Source organism: Drosophila montana, unplaced genomic scaffold, assembly GCF_035044405.1.
Source record: "Drosophila montana isolate Dmon_TW-CO22-7 unplaced genomic scaffold, ASM3504440v1 contig_3526_1, whole genome shotgun sequence".
In the NCBI taxonomy this organism is placed as follows: Eukaryota; Metazoa; Arthropoda; class Insecta; order Diptera; family Drosophilidae; genus Drosophila; species Drosophila montana.
This window is the reverse complement of record NW_026998405.1, coordinates 81,798-107,869: the sequence shown is the minus strand read 5'-3', so window position 1 is coordinate 107,869 and position 26,072 is coordinate 81,798. Positions and strand designations below refer to the sequence as shown.

Below are 26,072 nucleotides of genomic sequence, written 5' to 3'. Positions count from 1 at the left end.
GATAAATCGATCAATCGATAAATCGATTAATCGATTAACTTGAACTAATCTCTCTCTCTCTCTCTCTCTCGGTCGATAGAATGCCACGTTACATCAGGAGGTCGAGCAGCTGAAGCAGGAGAACATGGACTTGCGTGCACGTCTATCGAAATTCCAGGATGTGTAATATAGAAATGTGACTTGAGCGATTCGAGAAATCACATCAACAATTACATTTTAATGATAATAATAATTCAGTTATCGATAATTGATAAATGATAAATACTAATAATTTGTAGTAAACAGACATGAATGAAACTACACTACAAAAACTACACATATATGCAATACATATATAGATACATATATTTATATATATGTAATTAAACAAGTTATGTATGTATAATAAGCAGACACACATCTACACACTCACACACATCTACACACTCACACACACACACACATTTGTAAGCTGCGGCCTGCACCGCATATTTATTTTAAACTTAACGTAAAGCTAAACGCAAATTAACTAAATGAAAGAACTAAACAAAAAACAACTTAAATTTTTAGTGTAGCTTAAAAAAGAACAACAACAACAACAAAAAAACAAAACAAAAGAAAACCAATTTCAGAACGCCGACTACAAATGTCTCTCACCACACTTATCGATAGCTTATCGGGCTATCGATAGCGTTGTCTATCGCAATGGCAACCCTGTGCGTACCGTTAGCTGCTCCTCAACCGCTTAACGTAATCGGACGTTAGCCAAGTTAGGATGTTAACGAAACACCTGAAACCCAATTATTGTTAATTTTTACCTAGCCTCTTTTGTTATTAGTTTTTACGCAAGAACCTAAAACAAAACAAACAAAAAAAAACAAAAAACAAAGTTAAACACAGATTTATATAGATATATATATATATATATTTTCAGCGCACCAATTTCTAAGTTTTTGGCTAGTTTTTGTTAAGTTTTGTTAGGCGATTTCTTGGTCTCTTTCTCTGAAAACCTTTTAAGCAAACAAAAATCGTGCATACATATGTAAATAATTTCGTTGCCTACTCCTCAAGTTTGACTCAAGAAAAAAAAAACTAAAACTAAACAACAAAAAAAAAACAAAAAGGTTATTTGTAAACAAAAATGAATGTTTTTCTATGATGAACAAGAGGAAGATGATGATTACGAGTAAAAGAAAACATTTAAAACGAGCAAAAGAACTTCCCTCCTCAGTTGCCCCAGCTCCAGGCAGCTCTTAGTCTAAGCGAACCATTATGATTTTTTTAAATATTATTATTAATTCAGTTATGCAAGAGGAAAACTATTATTTTATAGTCGATTTTGTTATTTGTTGATAACTAAAATAATATAGCGAAGAAGAGGAAGAAGATGCAGCAGAAGTTTAAATTGAAGAAGAGTAAAACTATCTTTAGGCGATCTAAACCGCCCCCCCCCCCCCCCATCCCCCTCACACTCTGCTTTCTGCTATTTCCCTTAGCCTAGCCTAAACCAGTTGACAATTTTTGCAAAGAGTTTTCACAATTTTCACCATTTTCTATGCTAATCTAATTTTGTTTTAACTAATTTGTTTGGTGTGATTTTGCAAGATCTTAAATCTTATATGCATAATTATTATTATTATGATTATATTATGATTATTATTATTATATATTATTATTACATTATTATTATAACTATTTACAGTTTGAGTTAAGTTTTATTAATTTTATTTGTTAAACATTGAGTTACCTTTACCTGCATACCTAGCACTCTAAGCTAACAAATAACAAAACGAAAAACAAAAACAAGAAAAAAAAGGAAAAACCTAAAAAAGCAAAGTGAAAACATAAGAGAAATCAAATAAAATTTTATAAAACAAAACAAAAAAAAAAACCGAAAAAAAAGGAAAACACGCTGAAAAAGTCATTTAATTATTTACAAATATTGCATAAAACGTTTTCAAACAATTCTTTTCAATTTATTTGAATTTTTATTTTTATTTTCAATCAAGCAAAATTTATGTTTAAGCAATACTTTACAAATTTTCAATAAGTTTTATTTATTTTTAAATGGAAATTGTGCAAAAACACCGAAGAGCAGAAAAGTAAAAAACAACAAGATCAATAATAATAATAAACAGAGAAACGAAGAAGAAGAAGAAGCAGAAGAAGAAGAGCAAGCGAAAAGAAATTGTGTAATAATAAAATTGTAAGCGTTGCTTTCAAATATTGAAATATTGTTTTTTGGTTCCTCCATGTAAACAGTTCTTGTTCTTGCCACCATATCATTTAACCCGAACCCCTTAAAAAACAAAATCAACTTAATCTAGCAAGGATCTCACATACGATATACCGAAACTAACCCTAACGATAATACAAAAAGAAGGCAATTACATTTATAGATACAAATGTATCGACATTTATCTTTAGCCAACAAGTTTAGAACTTTATCCAACCACACGAATAGCTGTGCACCTAGCGTATATTGTCGGAGAGCAGAAAAACTTCCAAAAACGAACGATTTATACATTTCCTGGTGCTCCGCAACAAACACGAAAAAGAGAAAAACAACAAATACTCCCCCCACTAATAATAAAAACTAACCTTAAAAGCCTTTTGCACTGCTAAGAAACCACCTAGAGAGAAATTAATGGAAACTATAAATGAAATAGTTGGTCGTATTATTCGAAAAATGAGTTTACGTTTTGAGCTTCGGTTGTTTTGTAAACGATAACGATAACGATACCGATACCGATAACGATACCGATAACGATAACTACAGTAGTGTATTTAGCCCGATTAACTTCACAAACTAAGCAATTGCTACATATTTGTACGAGAAATTCAATTAAGTATATCGATAGCAAACAGCAAGAAATCGTAATATATTTATATAAAGATATTTATGTCTAAGATACAAAATGCGCATAGAGGTGAAAAATAGTGAAATTTGCGAGCTGGCGTGTGAGTGTGACCAGCCCACACACAAAAATATACATATATATATATATTTAACTAGTTATTTAGTATTTTGCGTAGTTTGTAGTTGCTTTTCAGTTATATTTTTTGCTAGTATTTATTCTTTGATCGAGAGATGGGCTAAAAACGTTGCAAGCTTTATTTTCCCTCTTGAGAGCATACTTTTGGGCGGCACTGTTTTGGTGCCTCGCACAGCCCAAAAGTAGAGCTCCAGTTCAGCAAAGAATGAAAAGAAAATGGGAAAATTAGTTAAAAACTAAGCATTTGCAACGAGTTGTGAATTGGTTTTGTTTTTGTTTTTTTTTTTTAGTATTTAATATATATATTAAAATTTCTGATATAGAAGAATGTTCCGTAACAAATTGTAGACTTTAGCAACAAACACAAGACGATAAAACTGAAAGTAAAAAAAACAAGATTTTTTTGTTGTCGTAAACGAAATTATGTCGCATATACAATATATATATATATATATATGATGTATATGCATATACATATATCTATTATATACAATACAATACGAGATGGTTATTAATTATGATTACCAAATTAGTTGAGGTAACTTTTTGTAGATAAATTCAATACGGTAGCTGATGATTTTTTATAGGTATATACTTACATATATATATACAATACTTAGCATATACTACCAGATAGTATATGCCACATAGAGCAATGGAGCTGTTGCGCAACGTAATCGTAATTGTAGGCAGGGCTAAAATTTAGTAACTAAACACACAAATTGTTGCAGTGCAAAGCAAAATAAATAGCAAAAGCAAGAAAACTAGATACTTGCTCCATGTCTGTGTCTATCTAGAAGATATAGGCCTAGGCAAAGGGACAGCGACAGAGACGGCGACAGAGACGGCGACAGAGACAGAGAGTCGAGTGTTTTTAGGGAATTGTGCGAACGGACGCTGAGGTCGTAGGTCGTAGGTCGGAGGTCGGCAATGCGAACATATTAAATGCTATATACATATATATTATAATATATATACATCTATAATATTATATACATATACACATATATACATATATATGTATAAATATGTATATTCTTACATATTATTAATGAGAAAACGTTGTTGAATTTTAAACTCAATAAGCATAAAATCCAGATAAAGAAAAACGCATGAAAAATGTAGTGAAAATCCAGGAAATTATGTACTAAAAATACAAAAAAAAAAATACAAAATAAATTTAAAAATATATTGTTAGTTGTTGCAAACAAAAATTTAGAAAGCTAAAAGTCCCCAAATTAAACAAAAGATTTAAACAACACACGCAACAGACACAACACACAGAACACACACACACACATACACACACACACACAATAGACACACACCATTCAAACACATACACAAAACAGACTCACACAACTCAAAGACAACACACATACAACACTCACAAGAGACACACACTACACACACACACACACACACATGCGTTTTAGAGCCTTTATTTATATTTTGAGAATTTAGCGATGAAAGCGTGTGCAAATAATTTTATATGGAATACAATACCAAAAAAGAAAACTAATAATAAAGAAAAAAAAACATAAATTAAACGGCTAAAGCTAAAGCAAAAGCTACGAATAATTTAGAACTAACGATTTGTAAAGTGTTTGTATTAGTAACAAAAACTAACAAGAAAATGAGAAAAAAGCGAGAATTGCTTGCGGCAATTGAGAGAAAGAGCAATGCATATAAGAGAAATAATATAAACAAAGAGATGAATAAGACGGAGGAGGAGGAGGAGGAAACTGCGCCTAAATGTTGTTGCCAGCATGCAAAATGAAATATTAAATGAAAATCGAATAACAAACAACAAATAAACAAATCCAAAATAAATACAGAAGAAGAAAAATATATATACATATAGATGATGAAAGCAGCCTACGCAAGGACACTAACATGTACCTAGATATACATACATACAAATGAAAAACTTAAAGGTAAATGAGAGAGAAATCTACAATATAGTGAAAAGCAGGAAAAGCAGGAAAAGCGTGCTTGCAAATGCTAACAAACTAAACACAAGTGCTCGAGAAAATAGCGCAAATTGCTGCAGATATTAGTTTTAGTTTGTAATTAGAAGCAAAAGCAAAAACAAAAACGACAGCAGAATTTGTTAACATTTTTTTTTTTTTGTACTTGCCTCTAATTAACATTTGCTGCAACTGAAGCATTTTCGCTTTCGTTTTGGAAACTGATTTCGAAAATTTGTTTCATGTTCGATTTTCACGATTTGTTGAGTTTTGCGCTCGGACAGGCGATAAATTCTGTACGAAATCAATAATATTGATGAATTTTCATGGGAATTAATAACGGCATTATTTGATGGCGAATTCGCATATGTTTTATTGAAAAACTGCAAGAAAAAAGAAAACAATAAAGGTTTAGATACAAATTTTGAAACGATAAATACAACAACTAATTGTTTATAGTTTTTATTCAAGGAAATTTAACAAGTGGGCCAAGAAGTTGCCTAAGCATATTTGTTTTTAGCCTGATATTTGAAAAATACGTCAAATTTGTTTCCGTTACACTTTTTAACAGCTCCGCGCGCTGTTAAGCGCGATCTTCGCCTGTAGCCTACCTCTGGGCTGCTGCTGTTAAGTGTGCTGTTAGCGCTGCTGTTAACGCAGCCCGCAAAGCAGGCTATGTTAATGTTATTTGCTGGCCAGCGAAGTACGTTGTCTGCGCTGCAAGATTGACCTTGAAATTGTAGTTGCTTAAGTTAATTTATTGTTTTGTTTATTGTTGGGGTCAGTTCAGTTGCATAACTGACAGCTGCCACAGCGCGCAATGTTGCCAAGACCTTGGGCGAGACGTGCAACAATGTTGCCAAGCCGCTTGGCACGGTTGGGCTGCTTTCAAATTGAAATTGAATCAATATGAAGTGCTGGAGCCTACAAATTACACCTAAAATCATCATTTCACAGTTATTACCAAATTTAAACAGCGACACGCCTTCCATTGCCATTAGCTTATGCAAAACGTTAACGAATTTCCTCATATTTACAAAACTCCCAAGCAATTTCCGTTGATTAACAGCAGCAGCAACAACAGCAACAACAACAAGACGAGCTGCTGTTCGATTACTTCCTACGAAGAGACGTGCGTGGAAAAATGTTGCAACAAATGCGAGCAATGTTAACACATGGAATCCATATGTAGATGCCCGTGTATATACATGCAGATACATATGTACATATGCATGTGTGCATATTTACACAAACCAGACACCTGAAATTACCAAATTACGAAAAAGTAACTGCAAATAAAAAGCAACACCAGCAACAGCCACTTAAAATGTTAATAACAACATCAAACGTTAAACTGGAAATATGCAGCAGGCGACGTCGCCGTCGCCGTCAACGTCAGCGTCGCCAACGTTGAACTTGAGCTTGAAATGTGAGCGGCGAAGCGCTTAACAGTCTCTGCTTGGCTGAGCCAGCGCTGCGCAGCATATGCTGCTGCCTGCAGCTTAGCATAGTTGTTGTAGCTGCTGTTGGCTCTCTTTTGATCGCCAAATGAGGTCAAAGCGTCGCATACGTAATGTGCGTTAAATGACAGACTTATGAAACCAAACAGGAGCAGCAACATTTATGTCATTTCTCTCTTGATTGTTGAGTGGCGCCGGAAGCACACACAACATGCGATAAATGATGAGCCAGCGTAGGCGTTAACATAACACCCCACACCCCTGGCACGCCCCCGCCCAAAATCCAGCAGCTAACACACAGCAGCTACCTCAGTTTGGCGTCGCCCCATTTGACAGTTGACGTTTTGCCGGCAAATTCGAGCAGCAACAAGAGCAGCGCCCAACAACAACAACAATAGCCGCAGTTATGCTCACTCAAAGAGAGCGCCAAATTGATGACGCAACAGCGCTGCTAGCTGCCTAAGAGCGCTGTGACATAATAGCATGACAGTATGTGTGAGCGAGAGAGAGAGAGAGCGCGCAAAAGTCGCTGCTGCTCGTTTCGTGTGTGTGGGGCTGCCAATGCTTGAGGTCTGCGCTCACTGTACACTGCTCGCTGCCTTCATTTGCTGTCGAACAGCGGCCGTGTCAAGTACAGCAAGAAGAGGCAGCGCTCGCGCGCTTTCGAGCAGCATTCGAACACGTTGCCCCACACAGCAACGGCCCCGCTCGTCGCGTAACCGTAACGTAAGCGCATTACAAAACAACGGCAGCAGCGTCATCGCGTCGCTATTTTGTCAACGTAACCAGCGCGTTTATCGTTTTTGCAAGTGTGTGCTTCTGTGTGTGTGTGCATGTTTAATTTGCTAAGCATAAATTTAAAATCAGCTAAGCCCAAAAGTGAAGTGCCGTATAGCATAAAAAAAAAACATATTTGTTTGGCCCGCGCGATATGTGTAAAACCCGTCTGTGGGTTACGTAAAGCCGAGCCGTTGGGTTCTTACAAAACAAAAAAGCAAAAAGCAAAGGCAAAAGTTACGCGCACGCCTCGAGAAAAAAAAAGAATAAAAACGGCACAACAAAATAAAAAATTTAGAAGAAAAAATTGAGCAAAGAATTTTTGCACTGTTTTGTTGTTGTCTCGCGTGTGGCAATAAATTTTGACACAAAAGAATTTATTGTGTGTGAGTGTCTGTGTGTGTGCGAGTGGCTGCTTAGACAGGAGGCGCGGTCGTGCAGTACAAGTAAAACAAGAAGAGGAAGAAGCAGCACCAGAATCAGCAGTTGTCAATGCGACAGGTAAAAAAAAAGAAGAGAGTGGCGCTAAGAGAGCGCGCACAGCAGCCAATTGGGTGCTCTCTTGTGTTACGTTACGACATCAGGCCACACGCCGCCTGCTATATGTGTGTGTGTGTGTGCGCGCGTCTGTGTGATTGCGTTGGTGTGCGTGTGCAATGTGAATGAACGCGCGCGCTCAACTTAGTTGCATTGCTCTTTGAACAGCAGCAGCTGAGCAGCGCAGCGGCAGCAGCAGCGACATCGGCGGAAAAACTGTTTTTCATTTGTGTTGCTTTTGTTGTTTCTGCGAATTGATTGTGAAAACAAACTGCGCTGCAGCGCGCTGCCAGCAGCTTGTCGGCGAGGGGGGGTGACGTTGGCTGGGGTTCATTTTGCGCCGCTTACGTGTTGCCATATTTTTAAAGGCATTACTAAGCGGTTTTTTGTTTGTGTTTGCGCCAAATGTTGTTGTTGTTGTTGTTGTTATTGTTCGCTTTGTGGCGAACGTGTTGTTGTTGACGTTCTGGCAAATCAAATTGGCAGCACTTGATAATAATATATATTTAATTTGTGATAAAAGCATGCGGCCCTCTGAACAATATGCATGATAAATATATTTCAATTGAATTTAAATTAAATCAAATGATGTAATTTCACACAAAGTTGACAAACAACAAATTACAATTGTAATGTGTTGTACAGTTAATTATGGGATTAATTTGTGAGTAATAAATAAATAAATATATTCGCAGACAAATTAAATATATAATATTAAGTTATTTTATTTATTATTTTATTCACTTCTTTATTTTGAAAGTTTTATTTCAAAAATTATTGAACTCTTGAAAAAGTGATTCAATATTTAAATAAAAAATGCATAACATAAACAATCAACAAACTCGGACAACATTTGTGTTAAACAACAAATGTGATTAATAAGTTAAATATAGAAATAGCGCGAACAGTTTTAATCGCATATTCAAATTTATAGCTTATTTAAGTAGACAGCTTTTTTTATAGTTTGTTTTTTACACTCTGGACCTTATTGAAATGCAACAAATTGCGGCAACAACAACCGAAGCGCTTGTCAAATAAAACAGGCCCCCCCCCCACAGTTCCCCTCCCTCGTCATGCTGCAAGCGGGGGCAACATTTGCCGGCGTGCAGCAGTTTACGTGACGTGGGCAGCGTCGTCGCCCCTTTGACGTTGACGTTGACGTTAACGTCGCAGCCGACGTCGACGTTGAGGTTGACGTTACGACACGCGACGCATTATGCGACCGTTAACAACAACAACAACAACTCGGCTCTAACAACTGAAAACTGTTAAGCTATAAAACCCTTAACTGAACATTTGCTCACATTTCCCTCGGCCTTATGCAAAAAGCCAATTTTAAAAGCCAAAAAGCCAACTCGTCAGCGCATGAGTCACGGGCGTAGCCCACAATTGGATCTTACATAAGCGAGTGGCAGCAATTAGCCAGAATCTCAAGTAATTTGGCATTATGCAACACAGCAGCAAACGGAAATGGGCGACAAATCAAAGGCGAACCAAAAGAAAAACCATAAAAAGCTAGCCAATAAAATTCTCTCAAGTCAATAATTCTGGCCAGCTGTTTTTTTTTTAAATCTTCTTCTTGTTGCTGTTGTTGTTTTATTGTGGCGTTTATCGTGGCCATAAAACGCGCCGTAAAAAAAAAAGCAAATGAAAAGCCAATAAAACAAATATCAAAGCACAAATCAGATGGCAACAAGAAACGGCAAGAAAATTGCTTATGAAAATGAAAAATTGTGTATCATAAGTTTGCGGCGATTTCATAACACTCGCTTCTCGCTTTTTGCTGCCCCTTTATTGAATGGCAATCACAGCAATTATGTAATTTCATTAGGCCCAAAATTCATGCCTTTCACACACACACATACACACACACACATACGCACACTTGTGGAGCCCGTCAATTGGTGGAACCTTTCGCCCATTTGCATTTGACATTGCATTTCATGGCAATTTCTTGTCGCCACCCACAACAATTGACTTAAGTAACAACAAGTACCAGCAATGTGCGATTGTTATTATTAAATGGCAAACACGACTCACAGATACCCTAGCTTTAAAGCGACTCAAACTGTTTACAGATCGGGATATAGGAAGTTAATATATAGAATATAGAATATATATATAGGCCTTATTACTATCAGAAGGCGATTCCATCCTCTCTTCTCTCCTCTTCCCACTCCTTTCCCTCTCTACTTAATATAGTTGTATTATATAGTGCCTATTGGAACAATCTGGTTAATGTTTCCAAAGTCAAAGGCTTTCATATTTTGCAGCTATCGGAACAGTTTTTTATGTGCAACCTAAGCATTTTCTCAGTTTGAACAATTTGTTTAAATCAAGATTCAGTTCGGGTTTGAACCAGCGCGGTTCAACTTGCTTCTATATTTATACAAAAATTATATATTTGATATAGAAGCCAATTCCTTAACAATGTCGTGTATGCTTAGAAGAGACCGGAAGCAGTTAAGAGCTTAGTCTCTAACTAGTTGGATTTCTAATAAGAGATTATGCAACCGGCCCCTTTTAGACATGGCTCCAGTATATTCATATGTGTAGAGTATTTGAAAACAACAAACAGTTGACGTTGTCGTTGTCGTTGTAATTGCTTTTTGTCTCGGTTTCCGTCAGCTCCAGTCCAAGTAACCCCCTCCCCTCCCCTCCCTCCCTCCCGCCCTCGGCCAAGTCGCAGGCCCAGTCTCCGACTCAGAATGTTGTCGCCATTTGCTGCCAAGTCGTCTGTTGGCTGAGGCAACGATAAATGCAATCGCGGAATATGATTGACATTGCATAATACAAGCTAAAAAATAAAAAGAACAGAAAAATAGTTGAAAAGCTGGCAAAGTATATACATATATACATATATGTAAGCGTGCTTTGTATGTTTGCATATATCAGCGCATATTCTTACACAACAACAAAGCCAGCAGCAGGCGCAACAGAGATAGCAATATATTTACAGTTCATTTAGGAACGTTTATCAGCGATGTTATAAGTATTACGCAATTACCAGGTCATATAAGACCTCACACACACACACACACACACACACACACACACACACACATACGCGGGCAGTCAGCGATTGCATCTAGATACACACATGTGCACCTTGTTACACGAGTCGTATACATAATTTCTACTTACGCAAAGGCCTGGTCTATTATCTAAAAGCGAGACCTGTTAGAATCGAGCGACTGAAAGTTGTTCAACAACTTTTACCGCATCAAATGCGTCACACATATTGACTGAATGTCTGCGGCACTCACACGCCCACATCCGAGTCGATGGAGAGTAACACAGGGGTTACGAAGCGATATCGGCACGGTTATGAAATATAACGTGATTTTAAGTGGTTCCTGGAAGGCTAGACTCACAGTCTGAAGTATTTCAAGGTTGAGCTAAGGCTATATAAACATGTCTATCTAGATGCCTTGTGTATTGATAAGTTGCCACATGTTGCTCAATAACAGCAAGGAGGCGGGTCGCAAATTTAGTTTATGCAAGAACTGTCTGCAGAATAAATCATACGAAACAGCTGTTGCTTTTTAACACGCTTACGCAGTGACTCACGTCAATAGCAGAGTCTGGAATTGTAAGCAGACAGTGCGCATCAACAGTGTTAGTTAACGTACATATCAAAACGATACTTTATGCGAATCTTATACAGATGTAAATTATTTAGGATTTGTTGGTCTAGAGTAGACAGAATATTTAGAAATAAGCTCTAAAAAGCTCCGCTGATCTTAACAGTGGCTTAAGCTAGTCAGTGCTTAAACCACTTGAGAATTACAAGCGAACAATACACCTAAACAGTGTTGACTAACACACATACAAAAGCGATACTTCATTAAAATCTTATCTAAATGTAAGTTAGTTGGGAATTGAGATTGAGAATATTTGTGAACTCTTAAAAGCTTTGCTGATCTTAACAGAGTCTTCAGCCACTCAGTGCTTAAACCACTTGAGAGTTACAAGCGAACAGTACACATAATCAGTGTTAGCTAATACACATATAAAAAGGAATACTTCATTAGAATCGTATATTGATGCTATTCCTAACTTTTTCGCTAGAGTAAACAGAGAATATTGAGAAATGAACTCTAAACAGCTTTGCCGATCTTAACAGAGTCTTAAGCCACTCGGTGCTTGAACCACTTGAGAATTACAAGCGCAAACATTGCATAAACGCTTTGGAATCTAATTGAAGTGCTTCCTTGTCAGAGGCGTATATTATATACCCATGACACATTTAATTTGAAACGATTTTGAAAATGTTCTGCAACTAGCTGTTTATTTAAAATCATTCAATCTGATTGTTGCCTTTGTTGTTGGCGCAGAGCAATCAAATTGATATAAATAACAAGATGTATAAGAACCTTCGGGCGAGCATATATTCAGATTTCGTATTTCTATATTCTTGGCCAACTACCAATAGACTTAGACAATGTTGCGGCATTACTTAACATGATATTTTATGCTAAATATTTAGTCGGCCAAAGCAACTGGGCCATGCTCGCATAATCATACGATTCACATGCTGGCGAGATAGCCAAGTGAAAATGAAAACCCAAAAAACAAAAACAAACAAAACACAACAATAAGAAATCAACATTTTTATTTGCACGCAATTTTCTTTTTGGCACACTTTGATTTTCGTTTTACATTGAAAACGTATCTGTAGCTGTTTATCTGTTTATGTGTGTGTGTGTGTGTGTGTGTGTGTGTGTGATGCGAGATGTAAACAAATTATAACCGAAAAAAAATAGAAGCGAACATGAAGCGAAAAAAATATTGTTTACATAACAAAAGCAAAAACATTCGAGCGTTGCCAATGGCCACGACGCTCTTTATGGGAGTGTGTGCGTGCGTGTCTGTGTGTATGTGTTGGTGTGTTGTGCCGGCATTGTTTATCTTCTAGATACAAAAACTGAACGTCAAAGAAAAACGTGCGCAATATTAACGACAGCAGCAAAACACTCGCAACAGCACAGAAACACACACACGCACCGAAGTTGCTCTTAAGCCACGAGAACAGTTCTGAAGAGCGCTAACAGCGCGCGAGAGCAGCAGCAGCTGTGTCTGTGTGTGTGTGTGTGTGTGAAGAGAGCGACTGCTGCTGTAAATGTGGCGTTGTTTGAGTTTTAGCTGTTGCTCTTCGTGTTGTTATTGCCCGAGTGCGGGCAAACGTTCTGCTTTGTTTTTGTGCCTACGTGAGTGCGAGCGTGTGTGTGTGTGTGTCGACGAATTTGATTTTGATTTCGTTACTTGCGCCAGCGTCCGCGTCAGTTGCTTCGTGATTCAGTGTTAATTTTCATAATATTATGTAATAACATGTGCGGCCCCGCTGGTAATTGAAAAATTGAGTGTCAATGCGTTGATTGGGCTAGACTACACAGCCCCAAATCATTTACACGCGCTGTGTCAAGCACACATACAGTTTTAATGCCAGTCGCTGCTCTTTGCGGCAAGTTCGTTGACCGTTTATGTAACGCGCCAAAGTCTCAAATGGTGGGGCTGCTCGGCAGCTGCAAAGCTCAGAATTTTAGGCCAGTCAATTAACAGAATACGCGACAAATGTCACGTCACTGCACGAGAAACAGACAGAGAGAGAGAGAGAGAGAGAGAGAGCGAGAGAGAGGAACTGGCAGAGAGATGCAAGTAACAAGAGATAGCAGACCTGTACACACGGGTTCAGTAATAGATACGGTAATTCTTATTTTTCTGTTGTCGCTGCAGCTGTCATAAAATAGGCAGCGCAGCGCAGGCAATAAAACGAAAATTAAATCAAAGAGAAACAGCGGGAGAGCGAGAGAGTGGCGCGCGCGCTCTTCAGCTGCGTGCGCTCGCATTGCCGCTCTTCGTGTGCGCCTGTGTGTGTGTGTGCGTGCGTGTGAATTATAAAACAGAATCAAAAGCTGCGATGGCGGCAGACAGAATCAGGCAGAAACGCAAAACGGCATTTTGTACGTTACGTAAAATTTCTACACACAGTCGATTTTATTTCTCGTCTCGTCTCGTCTTCTGCTTTCAGATGCCAAACCGAGCGCGTCGTCGCTTCCGCTGACCCAACACCAAACGCCCAACATCCAACACGAGCAGCGCCAGCAACAAATAACCAACTCCAGTCACTGTCAAACTGCGAAGGGCAACGCACGCGTCGTCGCTCTCAAAAATAAAAATCAAATAAAATATATTAAATATATATACGTACATATAAATCCATGCATATAAGCAAATTAATTTAATATTTTTGGTGCCAGTTGCTGATATGAAGAGCTCAAGTGAAGTGCATAAAATACAAAAAATTAGCATGACAAAAAGGCAACAACAATAAGTGTAACAATAACAACAATTAAACACATTCAAGGCAACAAAACTCAACTTAATAAATATAAAAAGAAAAAGGAAGAGAAAAAGCAAAAAGAAAACGGTTCATTAGCAGACGTCGCGTCGACGTCGTCGTCGTCGTCGCAGTCGCATACGTGACAACGGCCAGCTACACAGCACAACAACACCAACAACAACAACAACAGTAACAACAACTGCAGCAGCAACAGCAACAGCTGTCAGGATGCCGCTCTCCCAGGGCTACTACATGAAGCCCTCGCTGGCCACCAAACGGGCGCTGAAAGCGCTGCGCAAGGAGAATCAACAGCAACAACTGCAACTGCAACTGCAGCAGCAGCAGCAGCATCAACAACAGCAGCAGCGGCAGCAGCTGCAACACTTGGGCGCTGCTGCACGGCCGCTGTCCAGCTCAACGCACACGCTGCACGCGCTGCTGCTCAACAACAACAACAACAACAGCAGCAACAACAGCTCGCAGCAGCTGTCCTTTCTGCTGGGCGAGTCCTTTGCCCGCTTGGGCAGCCTGGCGCAGGCTTTCAATGTGTACGAGCTGATTGCCAGCCTGCAGCCGGACGGACACGTGCCGCTGGACAAGCTGGCGGTCCTGGCCAGCGCTCTGACCGCGCACATACGCCAGCTGGGCGGCGTGGGGGGCTTGCCGTCGGCCAGCCAGGCGCTGGAGTCGAGTCGCAAGTCGAGCTACCAGCGGATGCTGCAGCATGTGGACAATTGGAGGGCGCAGACGCTGGCTTTGGGGCTGTTGCCGGAGACGGATTTGGATTTGCATGCGCCGACGCGAGAACTAGGCGTGCCGAGTCCGGCGCTGAGCGAGGATTACGATCCGCTGCTGTGCCCGCTCTGTGCGGACATGCTGCGCGCTCCGGTGACGACCAATTGCGGGCACACGTTCTGTGGCCAGTGCTGCGAGACGATCACGCAGTGCAACATCTGCCATGTCAAGTTTCCGCGCAGCGCCGAGCGTCTGCCGCAGGCCATGGCCTTGACCAGCACCACCTCCTCATCCTCATCCTTCTCCGCCTCCAACACCAACAGCAGCAGTCTTGGCCTCGGCCTTGGACTTGCCAGCTCATCGACGCGCTTCATGCCGGGCCTGCCGCCCGCGCCGATCAGCAGCAGCTTTCCCCATGGCCTCGGATTGCGTCTGGCTGTGCCCGCGCCCACCACGGTGACCACCACAACGGTGGCTTCGACCACGGCAACGGCCACAACGACCATGGCCTCCGGTAGCGCCGCGTCCGCCCTGGTGGCCGGCATGGGCGGCTATGCGCTGGGCGGCGTCACGCCCACCAAGTTCATGCCGGACGTGCTCGTCAGGCGTCTGGTGGAGAAGTGGTGGGGCGCCGAGCTGCAGGCCAAGAAGATCATCGAGAAGGCCACCAGCTGCATGCATCTCAATCGGCTCGACGATGCGCTCAAGTTCTGCAATGCCAGCCTCGACAAAGGTGAGTCCTAACTTCCAATAACTTTGGGTTAACTTGGGGAATCACCAAAAATATATACTTAGACATACTTTGGGAAACTAAACTAAACTCTCTTCAAACTGATATTCAGCTGTTTTGAATATGATGTGATTTTTTTTGCACAGTGTAGCGAATGCACTGTGGCAAATTTTGATACGAATTATAATCTTCATTAAAGACATATCTTTAGATATATATATGAGCAGGGACAGGGACGTAAAGCTCTCTTCAAATTCGGCGAGTTAAAATCTTTATAGAAGATATATGTCTAGATTTATAGAACCAGCTTCCGGCCTTGAAATTCGGTTCGTGATTTTCGTTTTTCTCATTCTTGAACACATTTTTTGATTCAGAACTTGGTTTGTCTTTTAACTTGTCAAGATTTCAATTAAACAATTATATTTTAGCTTACATTTGCCCGTTGTACTGAAAATATTGCAATACCCTCATATTTTCATATGCAAGATATGGGCTATATCCGATCTGTGGCCTGAATTGACATCTGTCAAATATGGTCAGATAAATGCCAAAATTGGAGCCAAAGTTATTTATACTTTGGATCTAGTTTGGTCTGCTTTAAGAGTTTGCTTTATTTTGAAACAAGTCGTTTTTAAAAGAATATGATTTATATTTTTAAAGAACTTGTTTGGTTTAAGGAGCGGTTTAGTATACAAGGGTTTGAACCAGCATTTTGAAGCTCTCTAAATTATAATCCCAATGTTCATATTAAGCATAACAAAATACTAATTTATAGTTTATGTTAATGCCTACAAATAAAGTCAAAAATAGAAGACAAAATTAATTATCTAGCATAGGCACATTAATCATTAGTCAATTAAGCTCTGGCACAATACCAAACTTTTCGTTCAGTGTAGCGAATAGAGAGAGAAAAACATAGAGAAACACGAAGAGAACTTTGTCAAAATATTATTTTTCCCATATGTCTACACTGACAAAACACTCGTAAATCTTAATGAGCTCACATTCAGGCGCATAATAACTTCCTCCTAGGTCACGCCTTTTCGCTCAGTGTTGCTTGAAAGTGTTTGGGTTTATATTTGATGGGTGCTCGAAAAATCAATAAAGAGGATAAACACAGCTCGCTGCTGACGTCAGCAGGCGCTGAACTGTGCAACAGGTTTTCAATGGAAAAGCCACACACACACACACACACGCACACAAATGCAGCGAGGCCCTGGCCTGGCCTGGGCCACAGGTCGTATGCGCGATGTAGACAACTGTGGGACGAAGAGGCGTTCAGCCTTAGCATCATTTGTCAGCTGTTGTTGTTGCTCTAATTGTGTTGTTGTTGATTGTCCCCCCCCCTTCTCCCTCTCTCTCTCTCTCTCTGTTGCTCTGTGTGCCAAGGACTCAATTATTAAATATTTACGTCGCAAATTCAAAGTAAATAAAGCATGCCACAAATGCTGCGCTGTCAAAGTCAAAGGGGTGTGACATCGTTAAGGCGTGGCGGAGGGGGGGGGGGAGGGGCAGGCAGGCACTTGGGACAGCTGCCAAGCAGAGCAAAAACGACAAACCAAATTAAAATGTCTACTTAAGGGCCACAGCTACAACAACAACAACAACAAAAACAACAACAACAATGACAACATCTTGAACTTTGAATAAGTTGGCCACACTCCACGCCAAATTGCAGACAGATACTTTCAGGGGCCACTGTGCATGAATAATTGAGGCGCTGAGTCAACGCATTGGAGGCTTTTCCCAGTCGCACGTAGACAAAAGAACAACAACAACAACAAGAGAAACAACAACAACTACTTCCAAAAAGCACCGAATAATCAGCTAATTAATCATTAAACGCGACACTTTTGCGCCCGAAGCAGCTCCGCAAATAGTTCCCCAAAGCTGTTTTTCTTGACTCATTTTCTTTCTATTTTTCGATCGTTGTCTGTTTTTCGTTTTTTTGTTTTTCCTTTGAAAAATCAGCGCAATACACGCACTTAGAAATCCATCAAACAAGCTGCGAAATACCAGGTCGCAGACACTTGACTGGACGCCAGATGCCAGCCGAAACGTTTAGCGCAGCCAAATGGCAGCTGCTGAGGGGCGTGGTCGGGGTGTGGTGGGGCGGGGTGGGGCAAGGCAATTGGCAGCCAACAGCTGATGGGTAATTTGCGAACACATTAAACAAAAACTAAAATTAAGCAGATCAATTTAAGCAGGCGTATATGAAGTAGCTGATGGGTGTGGAGGGAGGGGGAAAGAGGGGCGAGTGATGGAAAGAGATAAATAGAAAGAGAGAGAGAGAGAGAGGGAATAGAGATAGACAGACCGAGAGGAAGAGATAGACAGAGAGAGAGGAAGAGATAGACAGAGAGAGAGAGGAAGAGATAGACAGAGAGGGAGAGAGAGAGCTATATAAAGAGAAAAAGAGAGAGATATATATATAGAACGAGATAGAGAGAGCGAGATATCTATATATATATCCCCTCTTTCCCCCTCCCTCCATGTATAGAGAGAGAGAGATAGACAGAGATAGAAAGATAGATAGAGAGACTGAGGGAGACATATATATGTATGTATATATAGAGAAAGAGAGAGAGATAGAGATAGTTAGTTGAGTTTTAAACTAGACGTTAAATAGATGGATGTGTGTTCAATTTTGACAACTGTTGAGTTCTTTAAATGCTTTTAATGCCAATAAGCAAAAGTTAAAGTTAAGAAAATATTTGCGAATGGCTTTAAACGAAATTGTGGCTTAAATATTGAATATTTGATTTTTTCTCTTTTTTTTTGGCAACGCTGAGAAAACCTTAAGTTTGTTTATTTTGCATTGAACTTGGCTAAGAACTGCAAACGGCTTTTATTGTTTATAAAGAGAAGTTAAAATCAGCTTTAAAGAAGTTTAGCTTTTGAGAGTTTTTCTCTCCTAACTTAACCTCATTTGTAGCCAATTAATCGGACTGCCTAAGCTTAATTTGTCTCATCTATAGTTATTTAGCTAGTTTGTGTCTTTTAACATTCTGCATTCCACATTCTATAAACTTAACCCAACTATGCTGTCTGCTCTAATTAAAGTCTAATCTAAATATAACACGTTAATAATATTTGTTTAGTTGCTTTTCCCATTCTTTTTCTTTGGCTAATTCCTAATAACAACGTCTAACTATTTAGTGGGTGTCTCTGGACTAGTCACAGCGCAGGTTCTGCAAAATGCAATTTGGCTGCCATGTGGGCGGGAGGGGGCCAGGTGTGTTTTTTTATGGCTTATGCCAAACTGTTGCGTGACTCTTGCGGCTTGTGTCGCCCGCACAAAACTGAGAATCGGTCCGTATTGCTTTCATAATTGTTCTTATCAGAGCACATTGTTTTCCCCTTTCTTCGCCTCTCTCTCTCTCTCTCTCATTTTATTGCTGTTATTGTTATTGTTTATATAGTAAACAATTGTGATTCAATGTGCTGATTAGCCCAGTCAAAGCTGACGCACCATCACACGAGCTTTACGAATTTTGTTTACCTGGCCAAAAAAAAAAAAAACCTATTATAAAAATGCGACTTGAGCAATGAAAATTGCCAATTAAAAGCACTCTATAGAGCTGCGCACAAAACGTTGCTAAACACACGTACTCACACGCACCCACACACACACACACACACCTTTAAACACACACATACATACACACCCAAAAGAATCCAATTGGAGCTAAGCTATTTTTAAGCATTGTTTGTTTTTCTTCATTTCTTTTCTTTTCTCTTTTTTTTCGTTCTCGCAATCAGTTATTGACTTTTGTGCTGATAAAAGAAATGTATCGAAATCAGGGCAGAAAAGAATAGAAAATAACAACAACAACAACAAAAAAGTTGTATAAAATAAGCTGGACATAAGCATTTATGGCCATTTGTTGATAAACAAAGTGCGTAGTCATTGCGTTTAGACAAAGTCAATTGTAGAGCATAAATAAATCAAATATATTTCAAATTGAGCTGTTGACAGCTGTCAAATACGCAGCGTTGCCATATCCGCTGCTTATTTGATGGCCACTTGACGTTGACACTAGTCAAGATCAAGCGCTGTGTGGCAGGCTTTAAAACAGCCCAGACAAGAGTGCAACAGCAGCAGCTCCAGTTGCCACACACAAACACGCGCCCATCAGTCAGAAGTGTTTGCTTGCGCTTGGGCTTGGATGAGGCACTTAACAGCCAGGCACTAAATGAGCCACAACACGTGCCACACATGAAGATAATCAGCACACACACTTACACACACCAAACACACACAAATGCCACAAAAGATATACTAGATGTGTCGCCCACACGGAGCTGCTAATGTAGTCGTCGACCTCATGCAACGCTGCCACATGTGGCATGGCGAATTTGCAATTACAGCGACTCAGTACACAACACAAATATACCACAAAAAAGTCCGAGTGCCTTAGCTCGACTAGCAGATGCTCTATAAAAACAAAAGAAGAGGAGTTCGTCTTAATGTATGCTTAAACCTGGTTCATCTGACAAAGCGTGGTCTCTATGTATACCCACCTCTTAGATTATGTTCAAAATTACTAGTCAATAAATAATATCGATAATAATCGATTATTTATTAATTCATTTTTATAAAATTGTACAGATTTCTGTTTTTATAAAATAGATTTCTTAACAATTTATTAGGATTTTAGACATAAATTCGAACTACAATAAATTTGAATGGAATAGAGTATTAATATAACTAAGACCCCCTCTATAAGATATATGCTCCAGAGTTAGTTCGCAGCTTATTCCAACTCCTATATTTACCAAGTTAAGACAAACTTAACAACTAAATTCTCCTAGAGTTAAAGTTCATATAATTGCTGATATCTAAGCTATAAAAATGCTCTATAAACAGAGTTTTTCGCTTCAGTTTTTACTGTGTTAATAAAATATATGAAAAGGTTCTTTTATAGCCACAGGGTATACTAGACTTGACCAAGAGAATATGAGCTGTAGCAGGAGACAGGAGGCAGGTGCTGTTCGCTTCAATATGCATAAATAAATTCATAGGGGTTGCTGTGTTGCAGTGTTGTAAAATGCCCACATATCATGCAATGTTGTGCCATGTTTGGCCTTTTAGTGGCCTCTGCACGCAGCTCCATTGTAATTTATGTAGATATATATATATATATAAGTATATATATCGCAGATCGTATAATTTGATAGCTTGTGCTGGGACTGACCGAAATGTGCATTAAATGTGAAAATGGCTAAAAAGAATTTAGCACGTGCCATGCAATCATTTCTCTGCCAGGGGAACTGTTGACCAAACCCGGCCTCCCACACTCTCCCATGTGGGCCGCAGCTTATTTTGTTTTATGTGGCTTAAATGTGGGGCGCGTTTAATTAGCGGCTAACTGAAATGATATTTGTACTTGCGTGGCATTCATTTTGCTAATGAGGTCACACAAATTCAAAGGAAAAACTCATGACGACGCATTCATTAGGCCAAATGTCTCGTAATTGCACGTTTGATTGGACGCAAAGTGAGTTAATGCGGGCAACTAACTATATTGAATTGTGTCGCCAAGAAATATCAAAAGAAATATTGATATAATTAAACAAAGCAAACTGTGTGAGTGTTTATAAAATGTTTTTCACGCTGATAAGCGCGCAAAGCCCTGAACTTCACCGCCTCTCTTCGCGCTTCTCAAATTTGATAAGCAACAAATATAGAAATATCAATAGAAATATCAAAGAAATATTGATATAATTATACAAAAGATCACGAGATCGAACCAAGCTGATTAGCGCGCAAAGCCCTGAACCTCACCGCCTCTCTTTGCGCTTCTCATCTTTGATAAGCAACAATTATTAAAATATCAAAAACATATTGATATAATTATACAAAAGTCATAATGTTCACAAAATGTTGTTATATACGAACCAAGCTGATTAGCGCTCTTAGCCCTGAACTTGACCGCCTCTCTTTGCGCTTCTCAAATGTGATAAGCAACCAATATCATTGCACTTTCCATTAGCAAAGTTGTCTGGCAGTTAATTGCGCAACCAATGTGCGAACATATCAAGGGCGTACCCTGAACTCGTGCGCTGGCCATAACCCAAATACATGTCTGATATGCCCGATTATCGTAGTGCGCACCAATACAAATGTGAAGCACACCTCACCCTCCCCTCGTTCTGCCTCGTCGCTGACTGTCAGCTGGAAGAAGAAAAAAACCAACAGCTGATAAACGCGACTATCAAATTCATATTAGGCATATACGTAAATGGGCTCACATTTATGGCCGGGGCTGTGTGCGTATTTGGTTTAGAGGTCTCTCAACTCTGTGGCAATATGTTTCTTTTTTTATGGCCAACACAGAAATCGCAGTACCCCGCCCCGCCCCCCTCCCGTCGTGCTGCAATCATTCAAAGTGAGTGCACTAATTAACATTTGTTTTTGGCATTCAGTTTATTGTTGTTGTTGTTTTTGGACTTTTTAATTAGACTGCTAGAGGGGTTGGGCGGGGGGAGGGGTGTGGTTTGGCAGAGGTCTTTGCTTTGTATTTGCTCGTTGCGTTATTTATATTAACCAACTTTGCACATTTTTTTCTGGTCTTGTGTTTTTTAATGCGCAGTTGAGCTACCCCCCAGCAAAAAAAAAATAAATAAAAAAGTTCTTTGTGAAAGTGAACAAAGGCCTGTGCAGAAAGAGAGGCCGAGCGAGAAAAAGAGAGAGAGAGAGAGAGAGAGAGCGAGAGGCGGAGTGCAGAGACTCGGCGAAAGTTTAACGACCAACAACTTGACATGGCCTTGAGACAAAGCCAGTTGCCAGCCTCTTTGAACCAAGCCCACAAAATCGTACTACATCTATATCTATTTATATATGTATATCTGTATATATATCTTTATCTATATAGAAGATATATATATATATATCTATATCTTTATGTATGTATATATATCTTTATCTATATATCTGTATATATATCTATATATAAATCTATATCTACATATATCTTTTTATATATATATATATCCTTATCTGCATCTATATCTATATCTATATATGAATATATGTATATATGTATATATCTGTATCTGTATCTATATCTCTCATCGCATCGAGTATAAAATTGTGTTAATTTTTTTTTTTTACTTGCTGCTGCTTTTGCGATTTGCATTGATTTATTTGTTGGGGCTCGTGTAGACGCCACATTGGATTTAACTTCTAGCCAGACGGTGCATTGCCGGCATTCCCGGCGTGCAACTTGTAGATACTTTTGCTGTGGCATGCGGCGCCTTTTGGCTCTCAGTATGTGTCCCATTGCTATTTATTTGCCAGTTGCCACATTGGGCACATTTTTCAAATGCCAGCGCGCATTTTTTCGTACTTTCACAGCAGCGCGAGCTATGCAAAAAGCATCGCAGAATTTCTTTAATACAATTGAAATGAGACTCTTGGCCCAGAAATAGTTGAGCATAAATATTTATGCGACACGAACGAGTCTAAGTTGGATTTGCAGGAAATATAAACTCTATAATGTTAAGTTAATTAGATTAAATTTAAATTATTTATATAACTTAAACTCCAGTTTTCTCTAGCTTAAAGTTATTCCCAAAATATCCAATTGCTGCCCCTCAACAGCGACTCTTAAAAATTTATAGACCCACGACTAGAATCTCCACTTCCTAGGCTAATGCGACATTAGGCAAGATTCTTGCCACGCAGCCCGTTTGTTGCATAATGAACGATCGTATAATCCCACAGAAGTCCCTTTGGTTAGTCGAAGGACGCAATTTTTATGCACAATAATAATAAAAATAATAGCAATAAAAAAAAATTACAGCATTAATAAAGAGCCATAACTCAACGATGCCAAATTTTTGCCATAAAATGCTGCCTGGCAGCAGCATGTTAATAATTGGCCACGCCCACAGAGCGCGCCTTCCAGCTAAGATGGGCCGAATGCAAAATTCTGTCTGGCCAAGCGGAATGATGTAATAAGCGCTTGGCTCGTGTCTGTGTGTGTGTGTGCCACATGCATATCAATTGCGACACGGATATCCAGTTCTTGCCACATATTGCGGCACTTGCTTGTTGTTGCAGCTCGTGCGCCTTGTCTTAATTAAAACTAAATGGCAGCACATTATGGAACTGCTGGCAACCCCACAGCTCGCGCGGGGGTGTATCAACTGAGCGAGTCGCTCTGTAAAAATATTTGTTTGTTTATTCGTTGTTGTTGCTGTTCGCTTTGTTGTAATTGCATAATGAGGCCCGACGGGCGCAACAAGCGCTGCGAAACAGAAAGCAAATGGCGTTTGGACGCGATTGAAGCTGAAGTTGCAGCAATGGCAACGGCAACGGCAATTGTTGTCCTCATTTGCCAAAAAACAACACAAAAACAACAACAACAACAACTCAAAATGCCAACAACAACGCCAGTCTGGCAACTCTGGCGCATTGGGAGTGAGTCACTTGCTGTCAGATTTGCGCCTATTGCCTATTAAGTAATATTCTATTGTGAACTGTGAATTGCAATTGAAAATTCACTTTCAACATTTGTAAACAAAACACGACAGCAGCAACAGCAAAAACAACATGTGGATTACTCAATTGACTGCAGCAGCAGCAGCGGCGCAGCAAAAGCAACAGCAGCAGCAAAAAATCAAAAGTAAGTCGCTCGCGCTCACACGTACTGCGCGCGCTCTCGCTCTCTCTCACTCGCTCACTCCATCTGCTACTGCAATGGCGCTCTCTTTGCCATTCACTGTGCGGCTCTCGCGAGAGCGTTTGAATTACAGTTATGTCATAGAACGTAGCTCGTAAGCAATGGCGGGCCACATGCAGCTGTTGTTGTTGTTGTTGTTGTTGCTTTTGTTTCTGCTGTTGTTTGCTTTATCGCTGCTGCAACTGTAAACGATTTGACGGCAATCAGCGACGATTGCAATTGCAACAACAAAAACAACAACAATCAGTTGGCTCTATATTGAGTAATAGACACGAGCCAGCCAAGGGGCCAAATAGAGCTGAACTGTGAGATCTGTCCAAAAAAAAAAAACATTAGCCAAGTTCGCTGCCCTAGCACAGTGTTGGGCAATCCAAAAAAAAACCACAATCTCAACAAACGCTGGCATTTGCATTTTCATCTGTACAAACAACTGGGTAAAAACAGCCCATGCGAGTTCAAAGTGCAAACTTCATTGTGTACAAGCCGCAGGCGACACACAAACACACACACACACAGATAGTTAAACTTCAGCCAAGTGCCATAAAAAAGGGGAGTGGGCGTTATCAGGCTGGCAAAACGAAACATTTCAATTTGCCACACAAATGAGCCATCAAATGGTCTACATCCACCACACACACACACACACACGCGCTCACACACTTACAGGCTGTGAGCCGTAAGTTATGCAACAGTTGCCGCCGCCCACTGAAAAAGTAGCTAGAATTGCAGGTGGTTGGAAGAAGAAGCAGCAGCAGCAGCTCATTTGGCAAATTAAATTTTCAAAAGAAAAGGTCATAAAACTTTTACTTCGAAAGGGGTCTGACAAAGGGCATTACGTATTCATTGAGAACATGCTGCGTTAAATTTTGCATTATATATGCTTACATAACATATGTAAATTAATTACATCACAGCACTGTAAAAGCCGCTGACTGTGGCTAAAAACTTAATTAGTTCTGCGCCGAGAAAGTGCTCCACACGTCAGCGCAAATTAAAAAGAACGAATGGGAGAATAAGAGGAAGAAGCAGCAACAGCCGCAGCAGCCGCAGCAGCAGTAGCAGAGCAGCGTAATAAACGGCAATTATACAACACTGCAGAATGACACAAGATATCAACAATCACTTTCAGCCGTTCGCTTGTTGCCAGCAGCTGCCAGTTGTTGCCACATTGTTGTTGATTATTTAATCGCAACAAAAAACTTATTACAAAATTGCCAAATTCACTGCTGCTCCAACTCCCCACACCCCCCACCTACCATTCCCTCTGCCAGTGCGCCTAAAAGGCAAGCGAGACGAAAAATTGAGCGCATTTACAAATCACGATTTAATTTTCAGTCGCCGCCGACGCAAAAAGTCAAGCGTTGAAATTGGCAACAAACAAATGAGTTGCAGCGCGGCGGACTGAGGGGGAAAACGGCGTGAAAAAGACAAAAGGCTAAGACGCGCGCTGAACGAATGCTGGCTTAGAGGGGGGCGACGGCGACGCTGGCGAGCTTTGGGCTTGGGCTTAACGTAACGAATTCAACAAAAAACAAAAAAAATATATAAATACGATGACGACGATGGCCAACAGTTGGCTGCTGTCTGCTGTCTGCTGTCTGCTGCTGGGCTTACATAACCAGAGCTCCACTTACCAAACAAACATAATAAAAATGATGTCGGGCAGCGGCAGCAAGAGCAATGTTTAGTAATGCGACGTCGGTGTCGACAGCGACTGCGACTGCGGCAGCAACGTTTGACTTTGACATACTTTTTTGGTCGCAGTAACAAGAGCGCCAGCAGGCAACTGTCAAATTTTGACACAAGCCAAGCTTGCGCGCTCTCGCTCTCTCGCTCGGGCTCTCTCTTAAAATGT

The 26,072-nt window shown here is 40.0% G+C and overlaps 2 protein-coding genes and 1 long non-coding RNA gene across 18 annotated transcripts in view; 2 read left to right on the top strand and 1 right to left on the bottom strand.

Annotated features, from left to right (window-relative positions):
- The window catches only part of Pdp1 (PAR-domain protein 1), a 58,414-nt gene extending 56,527 nt beyond the window's left edge, over positions 1 to 1,887 (top strand). For all 15 annotated transcript variants that reach the window (XM_064692113.1, XM_064692114.1, XM_064692112.1 and 12 more), the window contains one exon: positions 80 to 1,887. In XM_064692113.1, coding sequence (XP_064548183.1) covers positions 80 to 166 — 87 coding nt within the window. In that variant the 3' untranslated portion in view covers positions 167 to 1,887. The remainder of the gene's footprint in view (positions 1 to 79) is intronic.
- A 3,290-nt stretch (positions 1,888 to 5,177) lies between these two features.
- LOC135435184 (uncharacterized) lies at positions 5,178 to 13,934 on the bottom strand. The gene is made up of 2 exons (XR_010437347.1): positions 13,709 to 13,934; positions 5,178 to 5,328 (listed from the first exon to the last, which is right to left on the bottom strand). It is a non-coding gene; the product is annotated as an uncharacterized LOC135435184 (long non-coding RNA).
- LOC135435179 (uncharacterized) overlaps positions 7,005 to 26,072 on the top strand; it is a 31,471-nt gene continuing 12,403 nt past the window's right edge. Inside the window, exons 1-2 of one of the 2 annotated variants that reach the window (XM_064692099.1) lie at positions 7,005 to 7,683; positions 13,751 to 15,530. In XM_064692099.1, the coding sequence (XP_064548169.1) occupies positions 14,291 to 15,530 (1,240 nt within the window). In that variant the 5' untranslated portion in view covers positions 7,005 to 7,683; positions 13,751 to 14,290. The remainder of the gene's footprint in view (positions 7,684 to 13,750; positions 15,531 to 26,072) is intronic. The other variant, XM_064692098.1, reaches the window with a different exon arrangement.